Source organism: Balearica regulorum, chromosome 20 (assembly GCF_011004875.1).
Source record: "Balearica regulorum gibbericeps isolate bBalReg1 chromosome 20, bBalReg1.pri, whole genome shotgun sequence".
Classification (NCBI taxonomy): domain Eukaryota; kingdom Metazoa; phylum Chordata; class Aves; order Gruiformes; family Gruidae; genus Balearica; species Balearica regulorum.
The window spans coordinates 8,915,360-8,939,438 of record NC_046203.1 but is presented as its reverse complement, the minus strand read 5'-3'; the positions used below and the strand labels follow the sequence as shown (position 1 = coordinate 8,939,438).

Here is a 24,079-nt window from a genome sequence, read left to right as displayed (position 1 = left end):
CGGCTCCCGGTGAAGCTCTCGGAAAACCTTCTCTCCTTGCCCTTGCTACCTGCTGTCCCTGGCCTTCAGGGATGACACTTTCCAAACCTGAATCTCTACTTCATCCTGACGAGAAAGGCAATTGCAGTAAAAGCAGTTTAGCTCTCGAGGAACAAGACAGGGAAGGTGGCTCCTGCCCGGCTGACCTGGCGCAGAGTACAGAGGGAAAACCTGGAGTTAATTTGACAGTTATCCCCCCTCTCCCCCTGCTGCAAGTCACCCTCTTCACCCAGATCCATCACAGCGCTTAAGCACAAGCTTAACTTCCAAGCACTGCGTCTGGGTTTACGCTCTGCATGGATTTTACTCTCATTATCGTCTGCTCAGCCACCGAGGAAGCTCTCCCCGGGCACATGTGCACGGCTGATGCAAGGAAGCAGCGAGAGGTCCCGAGGGTGGACCAAGGGTGGTCCACAGCACCATGGCTGTCATCTTCTGGGGCAAACACTGCTCCAGAGCTGACCATGGCGGGACGACAAGCCAGCTCCTGCAGCGCTGGTGGGACGGGTCAAGCCGGGGAGATCAGCCCAGGAGTGGCTCCGCATCGCGAAACTCATTCCTCTTCCCCCCTCTCCATGGTCTTTAGACAAGCACAGAAATGCCATTACAAGAACATTAGCAGCTGCAGGATTAAACACTCTAATGGCAGAAAATGAGAGTGTAAAGACAGCACAGATAACCTTAACTCAGCCCCCTTGCAGGCATGCATTTTGATTGCTGTTTATGTATAACACTTCAGCCCGAAGCTAAATTAGCTTGGGAGTTAACTGCCTCCTGCCCTGCTTGGTGTACGAGGCAAGCTGTGCCGCCACATGAAAAGAAATCGTATATTACATGGTTTTTGACCAAGTTATTAAACTACATACCTTAGAGAGACAGAACCTCATCTTATAAAAGTCTAAGTCAATAAAGACACTAGGTTCCTCCAACAGCGAAAATAGCAGAAGTGCACAAGAACAAACAAATATTACTTGATGTGCACAAAAGCTGCATGATATTAAATTGAACTATCGGAGAAAATGGCTGTTTTCATAAACACAAATACACCCTCACCAAGGTTGGTCATCCCCTGATTTACATGCTCAGCTCTGCAACCTCCAAATCCCCTTAACAGGTTGTCTTTAAAAAATAGCTCTGTTTAAAAATGACTTTCATCTGTCTCCTGCCCGCAAGACCCCTGTCCTACCCGGACAGGAACACCATCTGCGGCTCTGCTGACAAACTAGCCCATTTGGAAGGTGATGGAAACCTTTTTTTTTTTTTTTTTTTCCTTTCTCCCCTCCTGCCAATTTCCAGAAAAGACCCTTCGTACCACATCTCATTTGGTCCTTACAAGCCGGTGCCTATTGCTTTGGGGGGTGCCATCAATTGTGGATGCAAAGGAGAGAATTTCGATGGAGAAGTGCCTGATTTATAGACAGGGGGAAAAAAAAAAAAATCAACGCATTTGCACCTGCTAATCAAGGTAGCTATCCATCTCATTTATGCCACTGCTCCAGCAAGCCTGACAGCACAAAATCAGAGGCTGTTTTTTCCAGCATTTGGCCCTAAGGGACCGATTCTCCAGCAGGTCTCTCAAGCAATGCCCACAGAATGTGCAAGTGAATCAGTTTTGTGCATACAAAGCAGGTAATTGTGCTCACAAATCAGGATTTGCATATGCTGCTGAAAACGGATACTCTCATAAATGTTACCCGTGCTGGTAAAGGAGCCCAGTGAAAAAGCAGCGCTCCTGGATTTTTCGTGGAGGTATTCCAGCGCACGGCACGAGCGGCGGCGCTGGCAACGCACTCCACATCTGTCCAAAATTTGGAGAGTGAGGAGACCTGACTGCAAGTCCCGAAAAATGAGAAACCTTCCCCGTTCTTGCTTCAGGCAGCACGGTCAGCACCTGCCAAGAGGTTGGAGAGTTTTGGCTGAACCTCTTCAGCCGAGAAGCACATCCTGACCCCGGAGAGGTACCTGTCCCAGCCGACCTCAGCAGCATCCATTTCTGTCTTTGCAGCCATGTCAGACCGACCGGCTTGGCCGTTTCCAAGGCAGGGGGGAAGGAGAAAGATGGTATTTTGCTCATGTGCAGATGCTGGTGCTTCCTCTGAAAAGCTCTGATGAGCTGGTGCTTTGCAGCACGGGTTTGAAATTTGTCAGGGGGGCAGCAATCATTTAATTAAAGAGTGAGTCACACGGCAAAGACACAAGGGAAGGCAAATTAAGGTCAGGCAAGCAAAATATATTTTGGCATTTCCTAGTGTTTCAGAGCCTCCGTTTTCACTGCGGATTATTATTCATACTGAAGGAATACTTGGTGGCTGGAGTCATGAGTCAGCACATTGCGCAGACCTCATATAAAACTCCAACCCAAAAGAGGTCTTCGGTGCTGGGAGGGGGCAAGAGCTCGAGTCTCACCAGACAGAGCGTACGTGACCTGGGAACCTCTGTCCAAACGTGTGCCAGGAGCCCGTGGGCACTGCCACCAAGGATGAGTCCTGCCCGCAGAGGTCTGCCTACGCCTTGGAGCAAGGAAGCTTTGGGACAGGCCTGTATCCCCACTGCCACGGAGCGTGGCTGGAGTCAGATCAACTGCAAATGTGCTGGAGGACCTCAAAGCTGGCTCTGCTGCTCTTCACAGGGGAAACCTTCAAGGCTTTCATCCTCCAGACAGGACAAACCTTCAAGGCTTTCATCCTCCAGACAGGACAAACCTCAGTCCATCCTCCTCATGGACCCTTTGCCGAGAGGACAGAGGGCAGGGGAAACCCCCAGCACCCATCGCTGGGGATGCTCACAGGGACAATAAAATCCCTGACCTGAAAAGGTTGAAATCTAGGCAGGATTTATGTCCCATAGTAAAACCACACGCCTGCCTCTCTCATGGTGATAAAAATAAATCACCCTTAAAAATAGAATGACATTAATAAAAATAAATCTAAAAATACATGCAGTGCATCATGGCGTTACGATCTCCTCCCAGCCTGGCATGGAAACTTCTCACCAGCTAAAGGCTGGTCAATGGTGATGAATGTAAGTGGTGCCTGGGGCTATGTCCTGGGGTAGGGTGTCAAACAGGTACTTCCAAAGACCTCATTTTCAGTGGGTGGTTGCTCAGCTCTTGTCAAGTTTGGAGCTCTTAAGGGGGTCCTAGATTTAGGCTTTGAAAATCAGCAGCCCCACCGGCCCCTACGGATCCAGCTGGCACAGACTGGAGAAAGCTTTTGCTTTATCCATGTCCAAACTCCCAGGCTGGAGGGAGAGGCAAGAAGCCGATCGACAGATTTCAGGTGAGGAACCTGAACGTTCGGGTCAAGGCTGCTCTGCCACCTCCCACCATGGGTACATCAGGAGGATGGGAACCAGGGACGGAAGCTGCAGAGCAACCGGCGAGGTTAGGATCCAGCACGGTGCTGGAGCAGAGCACCTCCTGGGCTAACGAGCATCGCTCCCTTCCCTGCAAACGAGATCTGACACATCCTGCTCAAGCGTGGGGCATCCACCGAGAGCGACAAGCTGCTCGGCAAGCTGGGGACGCAGGGGGAGCAGCAGCTGGGCCAGCTTGGGAAAACAGCCACTCCTCACAGAGGCCATGCAAGGATTAAACCAGCCCTGCTCGGTGCCAAGACTGGCATGGGGGTGGTGAGCAGAGCCATGGGGCTCTTCCAACGGGGAGGTCATGGTCTGGCTCCATACGGTCTCCCTGCGGTTTCTGCAGGACACAAATCTTTTTGTCTCCTCCTCCCCTGAACCGGGGACAGCTGAACGCATCCTCCCTCTCCTGCAGAGGTGGCTGCGTCTTGCTGATGCCTGAAACGAGCCTTCTGCTCTGTGACATCTGGATGAAAAGAGCCTCCCCCTGCACAATCTCCATCTGCCGAGGTGGCTGCTGCAACCTCCCATCCCTCCTTGGGACTGTAAGTGATGCCCAGGGCTCGTCTACACGGGGAATTCATCCCACATAATTATTCTGCTGCAGCGATCCCTGCCAGTGCCTCCATGCAGACAAGCCTTGAGGAACAGGAATACTAAAAAAGAACATTATCTTGACCAAGAAAATGGGTTTTTGACACCAAGTTCAGTATTTGGATCTCAGCTGAGCAGGGTGGGATGAGAACAGGGTCACCCCCACCAGCCCATGGTGTGCTCATGACCCAGGACAGTTTCTTCCTCTCAAGATGCCCCATATTAACGGCGCAGTTCATGGCAGCAGGCTTAGAAAAAGCCTTCTCCTCTGTGAGCCATCTCTCTTCAAAGCCCCTGGCAAAACCAGAAACCAGCATCCCTACTCACAGCCACGAATCTCATGCACAAACACAGGGAGCAGAGGAACTCCCATTTTCTCATTTTCCCTCCCTCAGAGAGGAGGGTAGCGGCTCACGTGGAGAGCCGAGGCTGACCTGGGAACCTCTCTGCAAGGAGGCGGGGGGTTGCGTGCTCTTTAGATGCAGAGCACGCCAGGAACAACAGGGCTACTTGTCTCCACGCCACCAAGAAGGCATCCCACCCGAGGCGAGGCACTGGGGAGCAGGAGCAACGCTCACCGCTGCAGAGGGCACGGCACACCCCGCGTTACGGAAAACCGCCATGGTCCCCGAGCCACCCTCCCATGTCCTGTCGCCCACACCAGCTGAGAAGATGGCACCTCCTGCGGGCCAGCCACGCAGACCCCCTGCCTTCATTCACTAGCTGCACGTTTGCCGTTTCCTGTGTTCCCGGCTGAGTGTAGACTCCAGGATCCCCGTTTGTCACCCAGGAGCACGTAGGCCAGAAGGAAAGGTGACACTTCTCCTTTGCCCAACCCCACATCTCAGAGTCCCAGCAGGGCTGGAAAGGGATGGGCATGGGGCAAGCTCACGAGTAGGTTTTCCAGACTGGGCAGCAAAATAGCACAAGGTAGAAGCAGATAAACTCCACGTGCCTGCAGCTGCTGCACCAAAGAACTGACAGCTCCACCATTTCTAATCCCCATCCTTGTGCCCACCTTCTTTACACTTTGCTGATGGGGGTCCCCACTGTGTGACCCTGCTGGCACCTCTCGGTCCTCCGTGCCTAACACCGGGCTGACGCAGAGGTGAGCTGAGCGGGCATCAAAATACCAGAGACAAACCTTCTCCCTCGCATCTCCAAGCTTTCCAAGGTCTTCACTCTTCCCTGGCCTCCCTTACCTGTCTCTGGGTCACACAGTTGTTCACAGGCATCAGTGGTCCTCTGTCCACAGAGGTCTCTCACCCAGGGGGACGTGGCATTGATCTGATAGTAGAGGGACAGCTTGGCTGGGTTAAGCCAGTCGGAGATGTCCAAGTAGCTCCCCTCACTCACAACGAAGCTGCTGCCTGGAGGGTGAGGAAAAAAGTGTGTTAGGTGAGTGTAACAAGAAAAAGAAAAAAACCCAAACCAAACAAACAACATGTATTTTGGCCCCATACCAGAACACTCTACTCTTCAGGAGCTGCTGCAATCAGCAAAATAACACTGAGTTCACCACGACCCAAAGAACTTCATTTGACCATTCCTCTCCATACAAACGTGTCCCAACAAACGGTCCACCAGCTGAGACGCTCCCCTGCCCCATCCCTACTCAGCATCAGGAGATACTGGATTCAGTTCCCAGATCTCTGCAGAAATAAGGGCCAATGTAGTTACTTGGATCCGTAAGATCAGAGCGTCGCTTCCCCAGCTCGTGCAGGCGGTGTCCACGAGACGCCTGGCTGCCAGGCTCGGGCGGGTGGGCAGCGGCAGCACCGGCTGTTCCCACTGCAGCTCTTTAGTTGAAGGTGGGTGAACTGGCCCAACACACAACTTCTCGTCTGAGCGGCCTCGTATCAGAGACACTCCCTCACCCTCTTCCTCCTGAGAGCCAGAAGTAAATTCCTGCCAAAAATCTTTTCTTACAAAATCTTAGGTTTCTTTATTTTGTGAAATGTATTTTTCCCCACTGGCATCTGGGAATATGTATCATCTAATTAGCCAAATAGATTTTCAGTTCAGCCCAATCATTTCCTTATCTAACATCTGAGGCCCAGCATCGCTTGGGGGATTTTGCAGGCACAGAGGTCCTCATTAACTCTGATCTTCAATTACATTGATTATAAGACTGCCTCCATAATAGTGCTGCACAGATCAGAGGGGAGCCAAAAAACCTCTGCCATTAAGTGGTGTTTTGCAAAAGTTACCAGGGCAAAAGCCTCTAAAAACAGGGGAGAAGAAACCTTCAAAGAGGAGTGGGCAAGGGGAACTGCCAGGTAGCCCAGGAGCCAACAGCCGTCCTTCCACTACGCGCTAGGACTTGCGAACATGAGCAAAATTTGCAACCGCTATCTGAAGATTCAAATCCTTCTTAGCCATCACCCCAGGATGGCAAGTCTATAGATCCAGGGTGTATTTTCATGAAACTTTAGGGCTTGTATCACTTAGCAAAGGACTGGGACATTATTTTTCTAAGCATAAGATCTCAGCTCAAAGAAAGCCAAGAGACTAAAAAAGCAGGACAAAAAAAAAAAATATAGCCCCACACAAACCTGCCTGAATACTTGAATACAAACTCCTGATTTCCTTTTGAAGAGAATCACTGATGCTTTAGCAAGGAGCCCTTCTAAACCTCATCTCGTGCCACATTATCCAGTCAAGCATCCCAGTGAGCGACACCATTTTCAGGCATCCTGAGATCTCAACACCATACAAACCTGGGCCCTAATTTCACGTAAATTCAAATATTCTACACTGATATTGTTTGTACACCATAAACATATCCACAGACATGTCTCTACACTCAAAGTCAATGGAGGCTGCCAAGCTACTGACTCTTCAAGCAAATGAAAATTAGACATCCAGGCTCCAGCTGCTCCGGAGACACAGCAAGGCGGGAGCCTGCACCACCAAAGCTGCAGGATACATCTCAATCAGACACACAGCAGCAGTAAATTGTAAATAAACCGTAAACTCCACAGCACCAGTGGAAAGCATCGAAACGTTGAGCACAAAGAAGTACCTTAGAGCCACGTAGTTCTTCTGCTAATTATCATTCCTTTCAATTAATATTAAGAGATAGCTGTAAATACCAACGGTAACCATTGCTGGTTTATTTTACCAAACAGAGATGCATCATGAACCCATTGGGAGTGTTTACTATTTACATGTACGTGTCTACGTAGCAACCTGTCAGGCTTGCTTCCTTATTTTTGCAGCTCCCTAATAAAGAGCGAGCCTTGGGAAGCACGTAGGCACATTTTGAGGCTCAGCTACAGACAACTCCCTCTGCACCCAAAGACTGAAGAGCAAAACCACCAGCTCTCGATTAAATCCCTTCTTAATGAACCCCACTTCTAGTTAAAATACAGCCAGCCTGAAAGTATCAGAAGCAAACCAGACGTAAAATAGTCATATAATTGGTATTCGTAAAGACGAAGGTGCCTCGAGCTGGCAGAGCATCCTCGCCCAGGAGCTGCTACGTGGAGGGGACCCCGTGGTTGGGGTGGGCGACGGAGGGCTGACCTCTGGAGCCCCCCGCCAGCCCCACGTGCCGGGCTCCTCCAGGAGGAGGAAGCACATTCATGGCCCTGCTGCCGAATTTCCATTTCCTTCAGAAAACCCAGCCTGCTTGCTGCTGGGAATACAGAAATCCCAACAAATATCTATTTATAGAAGTACCTCCTAAATCAACTCCAAAATGTGACACTCGGCCAGAAGCCAATAACTTCTTTCAGCAGAATTCTGGTGTCCATGTAAAATCACAAATTTGGGAAGCTTGAAATAATTTCCAATTGATCGAGCTTTGCCATATTCTCTACAGAGAAAGACCTTCCCAAATAGAATGCAACTGTAATGTAAATAAAAAAGATAAGTCCTGGTATTTTTAAGATTATTTATTTAGATTTTAATGAGTCTGAGAAATCATCTTCAACATCGAAAGTTTAAAAAAAAAAAAAAGCTGAAGTGAAAACATTTGAATCCAAAATCCCTGAATTCAACATTCAGTCTAAAATGGAGGCTTTTCTACTTCAGTCTAAGAAAAAAAAAAAAAAACCAAAAAAAACCCCAAAACCCAACCCGGGGAAATTAAAGATTTTAGTTAATTGTTAATTCCTTCCTTCCTAGGAGGGAGGGGACAACTTCCAGCAAGGAAACTTCTCGCATCTTTGAAGCTGAGTGTGTCGCAGCTCAGCTGGGTAAGATGTTGAGAGATGTTCACAGCCACTCTCATCACCTTCACTCCCATTGACAATACAAACAAACAAACATCCCAACCTTGATCCCTTTATAGCTTGCCTCAGAAAAAAATAACAGGAAAAGGCATTTTACAAATATTTTGAAAGCTAAAATTCTGAAGATTTCAAAGCCTTTTCACACAATTTTTCTCTTTATTTTCAAAGAATCCACACATAGAAAACAGATTTCAAAAGTCACCAGCGCGCACTTATCAAAACCATCTTGAAAAGCTCAGAAAGGGCAGGTTGAGTATCAAATCCTTTCAGAAACTACCGAGAACAAACATTTTCTAAGCAAGAGCTGTTTCAAACATCTTTGGCTTGCCAGGAACATCAGCCCAATTTGTTTTCACCAATGTGCAATCTGTCAACGGAGGAAAGTCAAGGAGCAGGGAAGGGGGGCGAAGGGAACCGAGGGGCTCACACCACTGGGGCAGCGGCGGGTAGACCTCGTTCCAAACCACTCTCTGAAAACCTGCCTCGAGGACGTCAGACCCCACCGAATCACCCTACACCCGCACCCAGCCTACAGTTTGATGCACACCTACAGTCTCTGCCTGTGGACCCCGGGAGCAGATCCCACCAGAGACACTCTCCGAAGACATCCAGACAGACTGTCCGCCCATCTGTCCTCTACTTCTAACCTTCTCCCCTCCCAAGTATCCTCCTAGACACAAGTTTTGAGCTTCCCACTTAAAAGCTCTGTGAAATCCCCCTTAAACGGAGACATTTAGGCCCCAAGGTAAAGCAACCATCAACCAAACAAGGGAATACAACAACAAAACGGCAGCTCTCCACCTACCACCTCCTTCTCCTCCTCCCAGGAATCCCATTGTAGGACATGTCCCTTGAGCGCTGTTGGCTTTACAAGCCAGTCTACGTGGTAGAGCAGCATTGCAATGCCATGGAGAACGTCAGTACACAGCTAATCAACCGCCTCCTGGTTCCACGAGGTCCACCAGCGCTTCGGGGGATTGATTTGTTTGGGTTTTTGTATGCGTGTTTCCCCCCCCTTCCTTCCCCAACGCTGATCAAAGCCAGATCCGTTAAGGCAGCATCAAAAGTTCACGTCTCTCATGCTGGGGTCTCCTTCAAAGTTCAGTGGAACTGCTTAAGCCTTGACAAAAGAGGCTTGAAGTTTTGACATTTCAAAAATCATTTTCCAGAACACAACAGGATAAAACAGCTCAGAAGAGATATCTAACAAGGGAAAAGAACAAAGCGCCCAAAAGGCAGCCAAAAGGGTTTGGCTTTTCCTTTCTCTCTCTCTCTCTCTCTTGTTTTCAAGGGAAAGAGATCAAAAAATAATTTTTTTGAAGAATTTCTATTTCTTCCTCCCTCTGCTCTTTTTGTCTTCTTTGGTCCATTCGCTGTATCTTGGCCAACGAAACTCCCTTTCATCTAAAATTAGTATTTTGTGTTGGAAAGCTGTGGGAGGTCATACTACATTTTGCTATTAATGTATCCATCCCTACACTATCATACAATTATAATCCTGTTACAGATTTTTTTTTTTTAAATGCTAGAGGAAGGATTATCCCTCTTGCTCCATTCTATAGGTACAAAGAATAACCCTATTTGATTTCTTCAGACACCTTTTTTTTTTTTTTTCCCTTGTTAAACTTGAAAGAACATTTCCCAAAGAGACAACTCCTCCTCTATCAGCTCTTTCCATTGATCAGCTCTCGCTCTCCTGTCCTGGTCCTAGGGAATGAAAACTTCTGTTTCTTAAATTTCTTTCAGAAATGCAGAAGAGCCAACAAGACGTTGGATTTCCAGGACACGTATATACTGACCTACTCAAGGACACCAGGCTTGGTGCATGATTGCACCCGCACACAGCGCAGTGCTCAGCTTTATCATCCCTCTCCTGCTCAGCGCAAAACTGGGGAATTTTGGAATAATTTAAATTCTTTGAAGTCAAACTCTTAATTCTATATTCCAATTTGAATCCAGGGATAGTATCACACCGGGTTAAAACCCAAGCTATCCACTTCACCTTGTTTTTCAAACGGCTTCTCTCTTGAACAAGACGAAATGCCTGAACAGAAAGTTATGATAGCAAGTTTTTAAAACAACAAAAACCTTTAGACACGCCTTTCACTTACTCCTCCATCAGCCGAAGCACATACAGTTTACATCGCATGCAGGGATGTATTTTCAGCACACGAACTACTCGCACGGCCGCGGGCTGCTCCCGCCAGCGCTCCCAACCCGCTGATGATCAAACCCAGAGACCCTCATCCCTCAGAAACGCTGTCAATCCTGCCACAGCTCTTTCACTCTGGCAAAGCAGAAGCAAATTAGTGATATAAATCTGTATGTAATTACAGCTCAGACTAGAAGCATCTTTCCTGTGGGAGGAGCAGGGTTACATTTTAATTGTTAAATTGCACTTTCTTGATAATTCTGACAGACTCTTTTTTTGCGTTTTCTTGGCAGTCAGTCTTGATTTCGCCAGGGCTGAACTTCTGGCAAGCAACGTACGTATTTAACTTTATACAGCAGGTGATGACTCAACTAACTTTTTCCAAACCCAAGTGAGATGACATCTTCCCACCCCTGCCTTGTGGTCAAGCTCACGCTGCAACAAGATCTCCCATGGCATTATTAGACAATATAATTGCGCAGGTGTTAGTAACAGCACATCTCCATCCTCAGCAGGCATCTGGGCCAGCAATGGCTGGGGTGGAAATTAGACTCCTAAAGAAAAGCTTCTCCTTAATGCTCCCTATCTCCCAACTCCCACGCTCTAGCCTGGGGCTCCTTCTCAGTGATGCTCTCTAGATATTGGACAGGAGTTCAGGGAAATCCAGCTTAAATCTAATCACATCATGAAGAACATGACGGACGAGTTATGATAAGCTTTAAAAAACATAAAGTGTGTGTGAAGGGAGATTTTTCAGCCAGCATCAAGACCAAACGCCCTCCCAGGATGGCAGAAAACACAACCAAGAGGCAGCACGTGCAAAGTTCGTACACCACGGGACCAAGGCGAGCTAGCACCCAGCTCCCCGAGAGACTGCACATCGACAATGCTACCTGTTGGGAGAACGATAAAGCGAAGTAGCACGTTCCCAGCTACGCAGCCTCCAAAATTCTTCACTGCATTGCTGTGTCATTGCTGCTGCAGATGTCCCATGAATTCTTGTTCAAAAGCAAGTATGGCCTAAGCCAGCTGCCCAGGACTGACCTGGCACCGTGCTGCAAGCGGCAGGTTCTCACCCTGCAGATACAGAAGTCAATGTTTGCATCTCTCCACCGAGGACGGGAGCAGGTTAGTCGGCCAGAGACATTGTGCCCTGCACTGTAGCGTTCCCTCACCAACCCTCCCAAGGTGGAGGGTAAACGGTGGGCACATCCCGCCTCTCTCGGGATGCAACAGCTCCCAGCTCTGAACCAGCCCCTGCTGGCACCATCCAAATATCAACGCCAATCCCCCCCGCTTTGCTCCAACGAATCCCGCAAAGGACAAAGGATGAGGCATTTGCCTTCCCTCGCAAACCGAGCACGCGGCCGACGGAGCCCGGCCGGCATGGGGAAGAGCTGAGTGCAGGATCGCAAGCCTGTCAAAGGCACGATAAAAACATGATGTACTTCAGCCTTCGGAATCGTATTAGTTCTTCATGCAAAGAGCGTTTGCGCCGTAAAACCGTCTTGGAATCCCTTTGATCCACGCTGATACAGTTTATAAATTGATGTTAATGTTTAGAGTTCATGTCTGGTAATGCTGCAGCCATTTGCTCACATTTTCTCGCCAGCCAAACAGGCGCGGGAACAGGAACGAGCTGCGATGCAGACACAGAGGTGACCTGGTGATTAAGAGCTGATGGAATTAAATGCAATCTGTAAAGCTGCCCCCGAAACACAGCCACCTCACCAGAAACACGCGGGGTCCAGGCAGCCAAACTTGGCATCAAATCTGCAACGGGAAAGTACCGCTTCTGCCAAAGCCCTGACCCCGGTCTCTGTATGGCAAAACAGGCACCTCGGCAGCAGAATGACCCCGCGGAGGGAAAACAGCACACGAAAAATCCGATTTCAAGCCAGCAAATTCCCTCTACTGAATTCAGATGGGGCTGGTGGGGCTGGGACCAGCTGGGGAACGTGGGGGACCCCAGTGGCAGCATCACTCTGAAAGCTCAGATACCTTTGAGACCTTTCTCCATCCTTCTGGTATAAACCTGGGGTGCTACACATGTAAATCAAAGAGCATCTCCAGCTTTTCCTTTGAGGTGGGTTGACCCTGGCTGGGGGCCAGGTGCCCACCAGAGCCGCTCTGTCACTCCCCTCATGCACCAGACAGGGGAGAAAAAGTGTAACAAAAAGCTTATGGGTCGAGATAAGGACAGGGAGAGATCACTCACCAATTATCCTCACGAGCAAAACAGACTAAACTGAGAGAGGAAATTCATCTAATTTATCACTAAGCAAAACAGAGTAGAGGAATGAGAAATAAAACCAAATCTGAAAACACCTCCCCCCACCCCTCCCATCTTCCCAGGCTCAACTTCACTCCTGGCTTCAACCTCCGCCCCCCCTCAGCGGCACAGGGGGACGGGGAATGGGGGTTGCGGTCAGTGCAGCGCACGTTGTTTCTGCCTCTTCTTCATCCTCGGGGGGAGGACTCCTCTCATCCTTCCCCTGCTCCAGCATGGAGTCCCTCTCACGGGAGACGGTCCTTCACCAACTTCTCCAACGTGAGTCTCTCCCACGGGGTGCAGACCTTCAGGAGCAGACTGCTCCAGCGTGGGTCCCCCACGGGGTCACAAGTCCTGCCAGCAAACCTGCTCCGGCGTGGGCTCCTCTCTCCACGGGGCCACAGGTCCTGCCAGGAGCTTGCTCCAGCGCGGGCTTCCCATGGGCCACAGCCTCCTTCAGGTGCCTCCACCTGCTCCGGCGTGGGGTCCTCCACGGGCTGCAGGTGGAATCGCTACACCCCCTCATCCTTCCGCCATGGGCTGCAGGGGGACAGCCTGCCTCACCATGGTCTTCACCACGGGCTGCAGGGGGATCTCTGCTCCGGCACCTGGAGCACCTCCTGCCCCTCCTTCTGCACTGACCCTGGTGTCTGCAGAGTTTCTTACATCTTCTCACTCCTCTCTGGCTGCAAAAGCTCTCCCTAACTATTTTTTTCCTTCTTAAATATGTTATCACAGAGGCGCTGACTGGCTTGGCCTTGGCCAGCGGCGGGTCCGTCTTGGAGCCGGCTGGCATTGGCTCTGTCAGACACAGGGGAAGCTTCTAGCAGCTTCTCACAGAAGCCACCCCTGTAGTCCCCTGCTACCAAAACCTTGCCACCCAAACCCAACACAGCCTTGCTGTAAAAAAGGCAACGGGGAGGCAGCCGGCCCCCCGCCTCCCGCTGCTGATTTGTCTGCGACCGCATGCACGGCACGTGCTGAGCGCACACGCAAGCGAGCGCCTGAGGACACAAACTAATGCCTGGTCACCTCTGAGGGCTGCAGAAGATTGAGCAGGAGATGTCAAAAGCAAACAATTTAAAGCAACACATTTAATTAAAACCAAAATGAGAAGTTGTTGCGAGTCCAACAATTGCAGTCTGCAGAGCTCCGGCAATCTTTGGGGAAAATTAACACAAGCTGCTAATAGCAGCATCCAATTCCACCGGTGTCTTGGAGGAAACAGGCGTGGGGGGGAAGGTAGGAAATAATCTTCAGATGAAACAATTACTGATCAGCTGCGTGACAATCACAGAACATCATCGTTCAGACGGGCAGATGCAGACACACGAAGCTTAAAAGAATAAAACAAAAGAAGCCACAAAGAACCTTCCTCCAACTCTGCCATCTTGTCAGACACTCAAACCCAAAGCAGGGTCCTGAGTGGCAACCCCACCTCCCGCCGCTCTCCCGGCTCCGCACGGGGTGGGACTGGCGTTGCTGTCCTCCCCCCTTGCTTACAGGGCAACGTTGGTCCTGGGGGAGCTGCTCCGCGCTGCAGGAGGGCTGGAGCAGACGGGCAGCGGCTCGGACACCGTGCTGCCTCCGCTCTGCCCTCCACAGACCGGCCGGTCCGCAGGTCAGCGGGGATTCAGGCACAGGGATCGGCACGTCTCCTCTGGCCCGCATCTCAGAAGAGGAGGGAAGGAGGTTGCGAATGCCCCGAGATGTCTTTGAAGCGACAGAAACCTGCTTTATGCCCTTTACTTTATTTCCACTTATAAAACGAAGCCCTGCAAGCCCCTAGCTAAATGTAGCTCTTGCTTTCTTCCGTACGCACTGGAGAATCTCACCTACCTCTCCCACTAAAGTATCCAGATACAAACATCCACCCACACCATATATAACCTCTTCGCAGGCTGTAAAAACGGGAAGCTTTAATTGATACTATATTTCAAACTGTTGTGCAGCAAGGACATACTCCAGGCTGAGTCCTCCAGGGTATCTTTCTCCAGCCCTGCCTTCCCTGCAAGCCGCTCCCATTGCTGTATCTCTACTTTTTGAATGATTACTCACAAGAAAGGAAAAAAAAAAATCCAAAACCCCAACTATTGAATGCATAGAGCCGAGTGGCTCACATACTCATAAAAGGTTTTACTGCTCCGATGGAGGGGCTCTCTTTCCTTTCTTCCCCCCTCTGACACTGCTAAAGGGTCCTCTAAATAATGCTTTGCATTTCCATATCCTCATAAAAGCCACTACGAGTCTTTCCATAAATCCGAGCCATCTCTGAACGGAGAACGACGCCTTCTGCTCAGCGCGGGCAGAGGCTGCCCCAAAACACGATGCCCTGGAGGAGGAGGCAGAGGCAGAAGGGAGGAGAAGATGCTCCCCCCACTACATCCCACGAGAAGATTTAGCGGCACTGCCCCACTCCTCGCAGGCAGGAGACCCCCCGCCCACCCTGCCCGCCCCGGCACCAAGGAGCGCGGCAGCGTGTGCCAGGCTTTCCTGGATTTGGCCGCCCCGTGACGTGAAGGCAGAGCAGCTGTACAAACCAGGCGGTAATTGCTCAGAGCGGAGAGGAGCGCGGGGGGCAGGGAACCCCATCAAATGAACAAAAGGAAGAAAACGAATCGAGAGAGAGGAATAAGGGCGATAGAGACAGGCTGGTTATTAATACTGCTGCTTGGAATGTATTCTCCCAGCCCTTGCTGCCAGTTGGCTTCTAGTCCCTGTCCTTCCCCTCCCCTTCCCCATCCTGCGACTCCAGCAGGCTCGGAAGCTTCTTTCTCTAACGCCGCTGCTCGCTGCAGAGGGGAAAGCTGCTTTCCTCCAAGGCTGGAGACATTTGGTGGGGTTTTTTCCCCCCTCCTCCTCTCCCCAACTTGGCTTTGGCTCCTGGCGCGCTGGGGCTGGCTGGCTTCTATTTAAAGTTTCCTTCAAAGACGAGTTTTCATCTGCTAGGAGCGGGATTTCTTTCAGCCTCTGTCTTTGTTCGGCTTTTCCTGCAGAGGTGTTGGTAGCTGCTCCGCTTTAAGATTTTCCTTGGCTACTGGTAGCTAGTGAAATACCGCGTTTCAGAAAGGAATGAGAGGGCACCCTTCTCTCGCACGGGAACATCTCCAGTGAATGCACCATCCCTGCCTTATCATCATGCAAAGTACAAAAGAGAACAGCTTCAGGAACCAGCCTATTTAAGTGCACGGCAACGCTGATGAGACATGGTGCTGGCCATCAGGTGCCACCTGAGAGGCTGGTTTAAGACTGATCAAAGCTCCCAGCCTTGGCCGGGCCACGGACATCAGCTCCACCATCGCTACACCCACGGGGGGGATGCCCACGCCAACTCCCTTTTGCATCCAGGCAAAAAACCAGGTTTAAACCCACCCAGGAGATCACCAGGGAGGAGCAAGTCCCCGATTTTCCGTCAGCGTTAAGACGCCGGGTGCCAAGCCTCTGCAAACACAGCCAGCCGCCTTTTTCCTGGGTTTTCCCTCATTTCTGTGATGTCTTTAAATGTTTTATAATATTTTCCTGCCAATTGGGTGCTGCCTTGGGATTTGTTGTTATTCAAAAAGAAGGGACAACTTTAAGAGCTTGTCTCTTCCCAGGCAAGGGACTCTGCCATTGCATAAAATGATGAGATTTCAGTAAAAGCGATAGCCACTGCAGAATGTCTTGGCTGCTGCTATGTGAAGAATTTGACTGTTTCTCATAAAAAATATTAAAAAAGTTTTCGCACTTTGTAATTATATTTTACAGTTTCATTACAAAGCTCATTTTAATTCTTCTCCAAACCGTTTTTACCAGTCCTCTTGCCACTTTCTCTTTAGAAAAGTCATTAAGTCAGGACTGGAGATCATCCCATTTCCCCCCGTTTCAAGGATATTAATCTGTTTTATTGGTATTTCATTGTCATTTCCATTCGAGTGTTCTTCTTATTTGCATAATTCGCATTGCCACCCCCTTCCCGGTGACAAGCACAGGCTCAGCTTTTCACTTTCATTCTACACAGTCACATTGCATTTTGTTTTATTTTCTTTTTTGAGGACACGCTGTCTTCCCTGGGCCAGAACCGCAGGCCGGGAGCAGGATGCCGCGGTCCTGTCTCCATCACCGCCTGCCTGGCTGACCTGCAGCAAGTACCAAAAGCAGCTGGGAACTCCCAGTCCAAGCGATGAACTGGCCAGTGCCCATCTCAAAGGGACACGAGTTGACACCGGAGCAGCCTCATTTCCCAAGTGCAAAAAGAGTTTCTGTTCTCCAACTGCTCGGAATAACGATCTGTGAAAACTTCAGAGTATCTATGTGCAGCCTGGATAATCCTTAAAGCCTTTTAGAAACAGGGTAGACGAGTTCCTTGTTTCAAGTTATGCCTTTTTCATGTCTCCACTGATGTTCAGTTCCTCCACTCTCAGACGCTCTCCTCCTCTCTCCTTCGAGGACCAAGCTCTGACCACCCACGTGGGATAGCCCACAGACCTGGAGACCGGGTTGTGATCTCCAGAGTCAGCAGCGACGAAGCATCCTCAGGGATGAGAGCAGAGGCAGCCTCGCACGCCGGCACGAGGACATCGACCCACTGGCTGCACCCAACACCCAGCCCATAAGCATCGTTAGGTGCAGACATAGAAATGAGGTTAACGAGGCAGCGAGGGGTGGGGCCGGGGGGAGCACGTGCTCTGTCGGTGTTGCAGCGCAGGTAACGTCCTACGAATGTGTAGCAGGGCCAAGAAGAAACCAGTCCTAGCAGGGCTGAATCCCACCTCAAACACACTGGTGAGTCCCTCCCCCCCACGGGGTGATGGTTTAAGCCCCTCTCCATCACCCCCTGTTGCTGCCACACCGCTGCACCTCCTTAACCATCTACCTCTCCCCAAAATATTAATCCCCATCAAGAGCTCCTCTCCAAGCCAGCCCCAAAGCGGGGTGCTCTACGGGAGCTGGCCGTACCGGGACACCCCAGCAACACACCAGCTCCATGCAGTATGTTTCTGGTAGAGAAAAAGTGCCCCCTCCACATGCCCCGAGCAGCGAGACGAGTGCAGAAGCTGAGGAATTGGAACCGACTGAATAATGGGTCCTGTCTGCTGGAAGAAAATGAAATTTGCCCTCGTGTTACCGAAAACTTGCACTCGACGCTCACTGCGCATTATAAAGAAAAGGTCAGTGAAACACAACAAACGCAAGGAGCCCAGTTGGAGAAAGCAATAAATAGTGACAGCAGCCCTTGTCTAATTTTTCAAAGCATCTCTGCCTTTGCTCGAATCGTAGCAATTTCACTCGGCACTGCTGCGAGGGGCTGGGGCGAGCAGCTTTGCTGCTGCGGGACTGCAGGACGCCTGTCTGTGCCAGCTCCCAGGGCTCGTCAGCGAGCTCAGAGGAAAACAGGAATATCCATCAGACATGATTAATAATAATAATAATAATAACAACAACAACAATAATAATAATAGACGTGACTGAGATTTTGGACTCAGGCTCACAGATGCGCTTTGCTCCTCTGGGAAGGGGGATCCCTGCAGCCGAACACAGCCAGGACAATTCCCAAAGGAAGGGACCCCCGTGTCCCAAACACAGCCGGTGGGGCAGCGGGGTCCGAGTCCCCGGAGGGTCTTACCATCTGCGATGAAGTGCTCGGGAACGTGAAGTGTCACCTTGACGGTCAGCGGGCAGGAGAGCTGGGAGCCGCACACCACGGCCAGGACGCAGGAGCTGACCGCGATCAGGGTCAGCGCCGTCTTGTTGACGGGGCTCTTCATCGAACCTGGAAGGCAGAGAGAGGGGTGGGTGGCCAAAAGACAAAGCTGTACCGGGGGTTTGCTCGGCCTCCCCTCGCTTCCCTGCACGGATGCAGGACAGCCCCAAGCCCAGGGAAGGGCAGGCATTGGAAACAAAGACGTCAGCTCAGCAGCACTGGAAGAGCTCCCGAGGTCTGCAAACCTCATCATTCCCATCAAGCCTTTTTCAGCTGGGTTTTTAACAATCATGGTGTTTCACTTGCTGATTTACATCCATCCTGGGGACTATATTTTCCTAGAGGAGGGAGAAAACCTGCTCAGAGCCCTGTACAGATCCTCTCCCTAGGAATCTCTCATCCCCGGAGCCGTTCACCACCCCTGCCAGGCTCCCCTGGTGAGGCTGCCATCGCTTCTCGTCAGCCTTGGTTTATTTGGCAAATCTTGTCAGGTCACAAAAAATAATCAAGCCAAATCTGAGGGCTGCCCGGACTGTGGCATCATTTGCCTTCCCTTAACAGCAGGAGAAATCTACACCTGTAGATGTTATATAGCACCAAGGAGCGTTAATTATTTACACAAATATATATAAATACTCAGTCATCACAGGGGAACTACAACGAACAACAAAACGACCTACAGAGCCAGCTGCTTTTCACAGGCAGAAAATATTACAAGAGAAGTTTTATTTTGCCATGGCATCTTCCGCAAAGCAGCTCGACGTTTTCCAACACACAAAAGCCGATCACCAAAGCAGGCACCCAGCCCGGCCGGTCCCCATCGGGCACCCGCACAGCACGCGGGTCACTGCCAGGCTGCCATCCCCGGTCCCTGGCACCAGGGCTAAGGGACGCCTGCACCGAGGAGCAGTCAAATCCCATCGCCCTGTGGGTCCACTCAGACTTCCATGTGTGGCCAGGCTTGGCTGGGGGCTTGTATTTTATTTGGATTTTTTTTGAAGCAAACGGCATTAGGTGAAAGCCAACAAGGAGCTCGAGCACCAGCGGGTCTAGAGAGGCTGGCGGCAGGTACAAGCTCACTGGGAAACCCCCTCATGGGGCAGCATGGCATTAAATGCCATTAAATCGGGGTCGACTACAGCTGGGTGGGACAGAGCAACCCCCAAACTCTGCAGGGAAGGGGACGAAGCTGGGCAATACAGTCACTGGAGAGACCTGCTGGCCCAGGAGATTCGGATGCTCTTGCTGGGCGCAGGCCAGGAGCATACGCTTGTCCGGAGGAGACACCCTCCACTGATGGAGATGACCAGGAGAGACTGTCCCCAGGCCACCGCTACCCCCTCACCAGATCCCCAGTGCCCGAGAAGGGAGCAGCCCTGGACACCATGGCTTGGAGCACCACTGGTCCCTGCCCATCCAGCCTCTCCGGACCCGGGGGCTGCCCCACAGCCCCCACAGCCACCTAGTCCGACACCTCGCACCAGCGCTCTGCTCCAAGCTAACGCCAGACACCTCTCGGAGCAGCTGGGTCCCTTCTCCGGTGCTTGGGACACCGATTAAAACCCACCTGGGGAGTACAGCGGCGCCAAGGAGAGGGCAGAGCCCGGCAATTAACCCCAGGCGCTGCACAGTCGGTTACGGTGCAGCCGAGATGACCAAGCTCCCGGCAGACCTGACCGTGTCCCTGCTCAGGATTCAGGCGAGGACACTTATTTATTTTTGGAAGTCAATCCAACCTCTCTCCACTTGCTCTCCGGCTCTCGCCATCTTATCAGCAAGATGAGATTTAAAAAGCATCAGTTTGAAAATTGGATGGGAAATACATCCAGCAAGTTAGCACTTGCACACTCTGTAATTCGACGGAAGCCGTGGTTAGAGATGCTGGTGCCAGGGCAGGGATCTCGTGCTCGGGCTGAGCCCAGGGCACAACCTGCGTTTTCCAGGCAGGGCAGCACGTCCCATCAAAGCATCCCCTGCCGCAGGACGGAGCCCGCACAGTGGATGCTCCGACCAGCATTTGCAGGACAAGAGAAGTGGCTGATCTGCTGGAAAGTACCCCCATCGCTGCAACCAAGAGGAATATGCAAACTGATTATTTATGAAGCATCTTTTACTTTCCTTATGCATGCATCATCTAAACAGCCTTCTCACCCCAATTTCGCAGCTTTATTGCCGATCTCCTGTGCCCTTCACCTTGCAATCCCCATTTTTTCTTCCCAATCTTTATTCATATCATCAGCATAAGTTAGCACCTCCTTGGGAGGCAAACTCATCCTCTCACTGGGCATACTGTGCCTGTCACAAACCCTGTGTTTGCTTGGAGTTACAAGACTAATGCAAAAAGAAAAGGGGGTGGGGGGGAAGAAAGAAAAAAGAAGGGAAAAAAGCCTCCATCGGGATAATTGGACACAGCCAGTATACAATAGACCAGAGAACACTGGATTTTACCATTATAAATCACATTTCAATCCAGGGTCTTAAAGTACTTTGCAAACATTAAATCACAAATCCCTTCTGAGTTAGACGAGTATTATCCCCTTTGCACAAAGAGCCGGAATCACAGGTACGATGGCAGCTTTCACCATCCTGCAGCCGGAGTGGAGCTGCAGGAATTTGGATCTGAAAGCTCCCATCCCCATCGGTCCATGTGGCTGCTTCTTCCCCGTGACTGAGAGGCACAGGAGCTTGAAACAGCAAAAGGCCCCTTACAGCTCAATGCGTTTGAGCTTGGCCGCCCAAGGAAAGGGACAATGTGCTACAAGTCTCCTATAACTACCTTCACCGCTCCCCTGCCTCCCGCTCCCCGCTCGTTTCCATCACGGTGCTAATTATTGACCTCTAGAACTGCCTGACGTTGGCTTTGACCAACTGAACCAAAACAACTGGTCTTCTGCTTGAGCAGAAATTGGATTTCCAGCTCAGCTCTTTATTGCTCATGGCCAGTTTGCTGCCAGGTTTGATGGGAAGCTGTTGGAAAAGCAGCTCCTTCCCTCATTCTTCAAAGAGAGGGACACGGCTCCTGTTCTCCATCCCATCTCCTGCTCTTCAGACCACTGATGATCCAGCAGAAGCACTCCTGTGCTGCACTTAAACACCTGTCTGGAGGTAAAGAGCTTCATGCCAGACCTCTAAAACCACAAGCAAATGTATTCTTAGCAAGCCACTGCTAACCAAACCAACCTCAATGGATTCACCGGGGGTTCACATTCCTGTTCAAGAGGTGAGACAAAACAACCAATTCCTTCCTTGGCCCACGGGGTGTCCAAACCCATCTCCGTAACTCAGGCAGTGCCATGTAAACCACACCACCTCGAGACACTGGAGATGGGAGCTCCACCTGGGTGAAGCCTGTGCCTTCCCTCCTCTCCTTGTCACCTCCAGGCTTCCAGGGAGTGCAGATTTGCAAACCCAAGTCCACTGAACAGGCTGGTATCAACCTCCTTGAATAAGAGGGGGAAGCTTGGGGGGAATGCAAGACCTTCGTGGACAGCTGATGGGACTCAGGAGCCCCAAGAGCCTCAGCACCCAACACGGGTCTTTGTCTGGGTCTTGTGGGGTCCAAAAAGAGGTAGGTGGTGACCAGGGACAGCTGAGACCAAACTCGCCCTCCAGATTCCTCTGCCCTAATAAATCCTCTGTATATTGAGATGACCTCTCTACGCTTGTTATTAAACATGGTTCTGTGGCATTTTGGATGGTTGCAACAGAACAAGCGGGCACCCGAGCGCCCAGCCGGGCTGTTTTGGGGGGGAAAGCGATGGCCCATGGGGGGTCCAGGAGGAGGCAGGCCCAGGGAGCTGGTGCCCAGGGAGCGGGCAGAGCAGGCAGGACACAGGAGGAGGAAGAATAAGAAGAAATTACTTCTTCCCCAACGGGGAGAAATAACCTCTTGCCCCAGCCTGCGAGAGCAAAGGAGAAGGGAAAGGCAAACCGCTCTGGTTTAGGGCGGAATCATACCTGAGACGCTTCCTGCTAGTCACCCAATTAACGGGAGCTTAATTAGACTAGATGACAAGAGGAACAGCCAGGACTGTGGTCAGAGGAGCTCCTACCACCACCACCTCTCCCACCCAGGATTTCTTCCCCTGTAACAGCAGTGCCAATTAGCCCGGCTCCGGCCTCCCAGAGAAGATGCGGGTCCCTCTGCAGACAGCTCAGCAACAGCTCGCAAAGCACCACATTCCCCCGGAGATTTTGCACCTGCTGCAAGATGAAGATAAATTCAAAGCCACCGGTGTAAACACTCCGCAAACAGCCCCTCCAAACGCACCGTGTCTCCTTTGAAATATCATTTCCTCGTGCAGTTAATTACTCGCTGCTTTGTACACTTTCCCTAGCCCACCTAAAGGACAAGGCGGGGGGAAAAACCCCAACAAAACTCCAAACTCATTTCTTTTCAATATTGGCGGTGCTGCCTAAATTTAAGACGACCGAAGAAAAAAGGTATGTTCAGAACACATATGGATTTACGAGCAACACAAATATCCCGCGCTCTTGGTAATATGATGTTTCTAAATCAGGCTCATAAATACATGCTTGGGAGATTAGTCTATAAAAAAATAAACTTTAATTACCCCATCTTTATCTGCACACAGCCCTAGTGTTAGCCATATGTGGGTGTTAAACACCAAGTGCTTTGCAATCTTCCCCGCCCCCCCGGAGATAACAGCATAACACGGAATGTTTTGCGGCTACTGGGATATTAAAATGTATTTCTAGCACCCGAGGAAGACGGGGCTGGGGAAAGCGAGCGGGAGAACAGCGAGTGCCTGAACTGCTTAGCAACGCGTGGCGCAGCCGCCAGCGCCCGGCCGCCGTGCCGTGCCGCATGCAGAAGTGCCCGGTGCGGGGTGAGAGGCTCCCCCGGCACCCCCCGGGGAGCAGCGAACCCGCGGCAGCCCATCTCGCGTCCCCGGTACCCCCACGCTGCTCCCAACGCACGCCGCGGCTGCTGGCATGTCAGAGGAGTTGGGTGCTCCTAACGATCCTTCTTTATGTTCCAGCAGAGGCTCATTAATACCGTACGACAGCGTTTCCAGGACACTCTCACACACAGAAACATCTCGAGGTGTTTTACAAGCGGGAGATCACGTCAAATCAAAGCAAACGCCAATTAAGATGAGCAGCGGTCTTGGCAGGCGGCTCTTGCCACGGTGTCCCCCCACGCCGGGGAGCAGCGCTGCCCGTCTCCCCTCCCTGCCCTGCACCTCCGCCCCTCGCCACGGCCTCCCCACCGCTTCCACGTCAGGATGGTCCCTCTTTCTCCAGCACACCAGACACACGGGATGGGATGGGACGGGATGCGACAGGACACCCTCCTTCCAGACAGACACAGCCCTCCGGCACCACGGTCCCACCAAGCCTTCATGGACCACTCTGCCCCAGAGCCACTTCTGGGGGATGGATGTTGATGCAATGAACCCCCCCCCCAGGCATCACCTGAGCAGGGGATGAGAGCAGGCGTTTCATCGCACACCCTCTCTACAACGCCTGGCCTCAGCTGCTCCTCCAGCAGGCACCTTCTCCATCGCTGCCTTGGACAAAGCCCGAGCGAAGGTGCTCGCATCTACAGTCTGGATCTGGGTCAGGGTTTGGGCACCGGGGCCGTCTCCAGCCCCATCCCCAGAGCCAGCAGGATGGGCATCAGCCCCGAAGCGACGGCTGCACTGCCCCCGCGCCGGGGGAGCCCCCCAGGGAGACCCCTCTGCCCTCCAAGGCGGCAGCGAGGGCGCACACAAGAA

At 51.3% G+C, this 24,079-nt stretch overlaps 1 protein-coding gene across 2 annotated transcripts in view; it reads right to left on the bottom strand.

Moving 5' to 3' along the window:
- The window catches only part of ASTN2 (astrotactin 2), a 357,282-nt gene that overhangs the window by 206,262 nt on the left and 126,941 nt on the right, over positions 1 to 24,079 (bottom strand). For both annotated transcript variants that reach the window (XM_075772822.1, XM_075772823.1), the window contains 2 exons: positions 18,261 to 18,407; positions 5,196 to 5,363 (listed from right to left, as the gene is read on the bottom strand). In XM_075772822.1, coding sequence (XP_075628937.1) covers positions 5,196 to 5,363; positions 18,261 to 18,407 — 315 coding nt within the window. The remainder of the gene's footprint in view (positions 1 to 5,195; positions 5,364 to 18,260; positions 18,408 to 24,079) is intronic.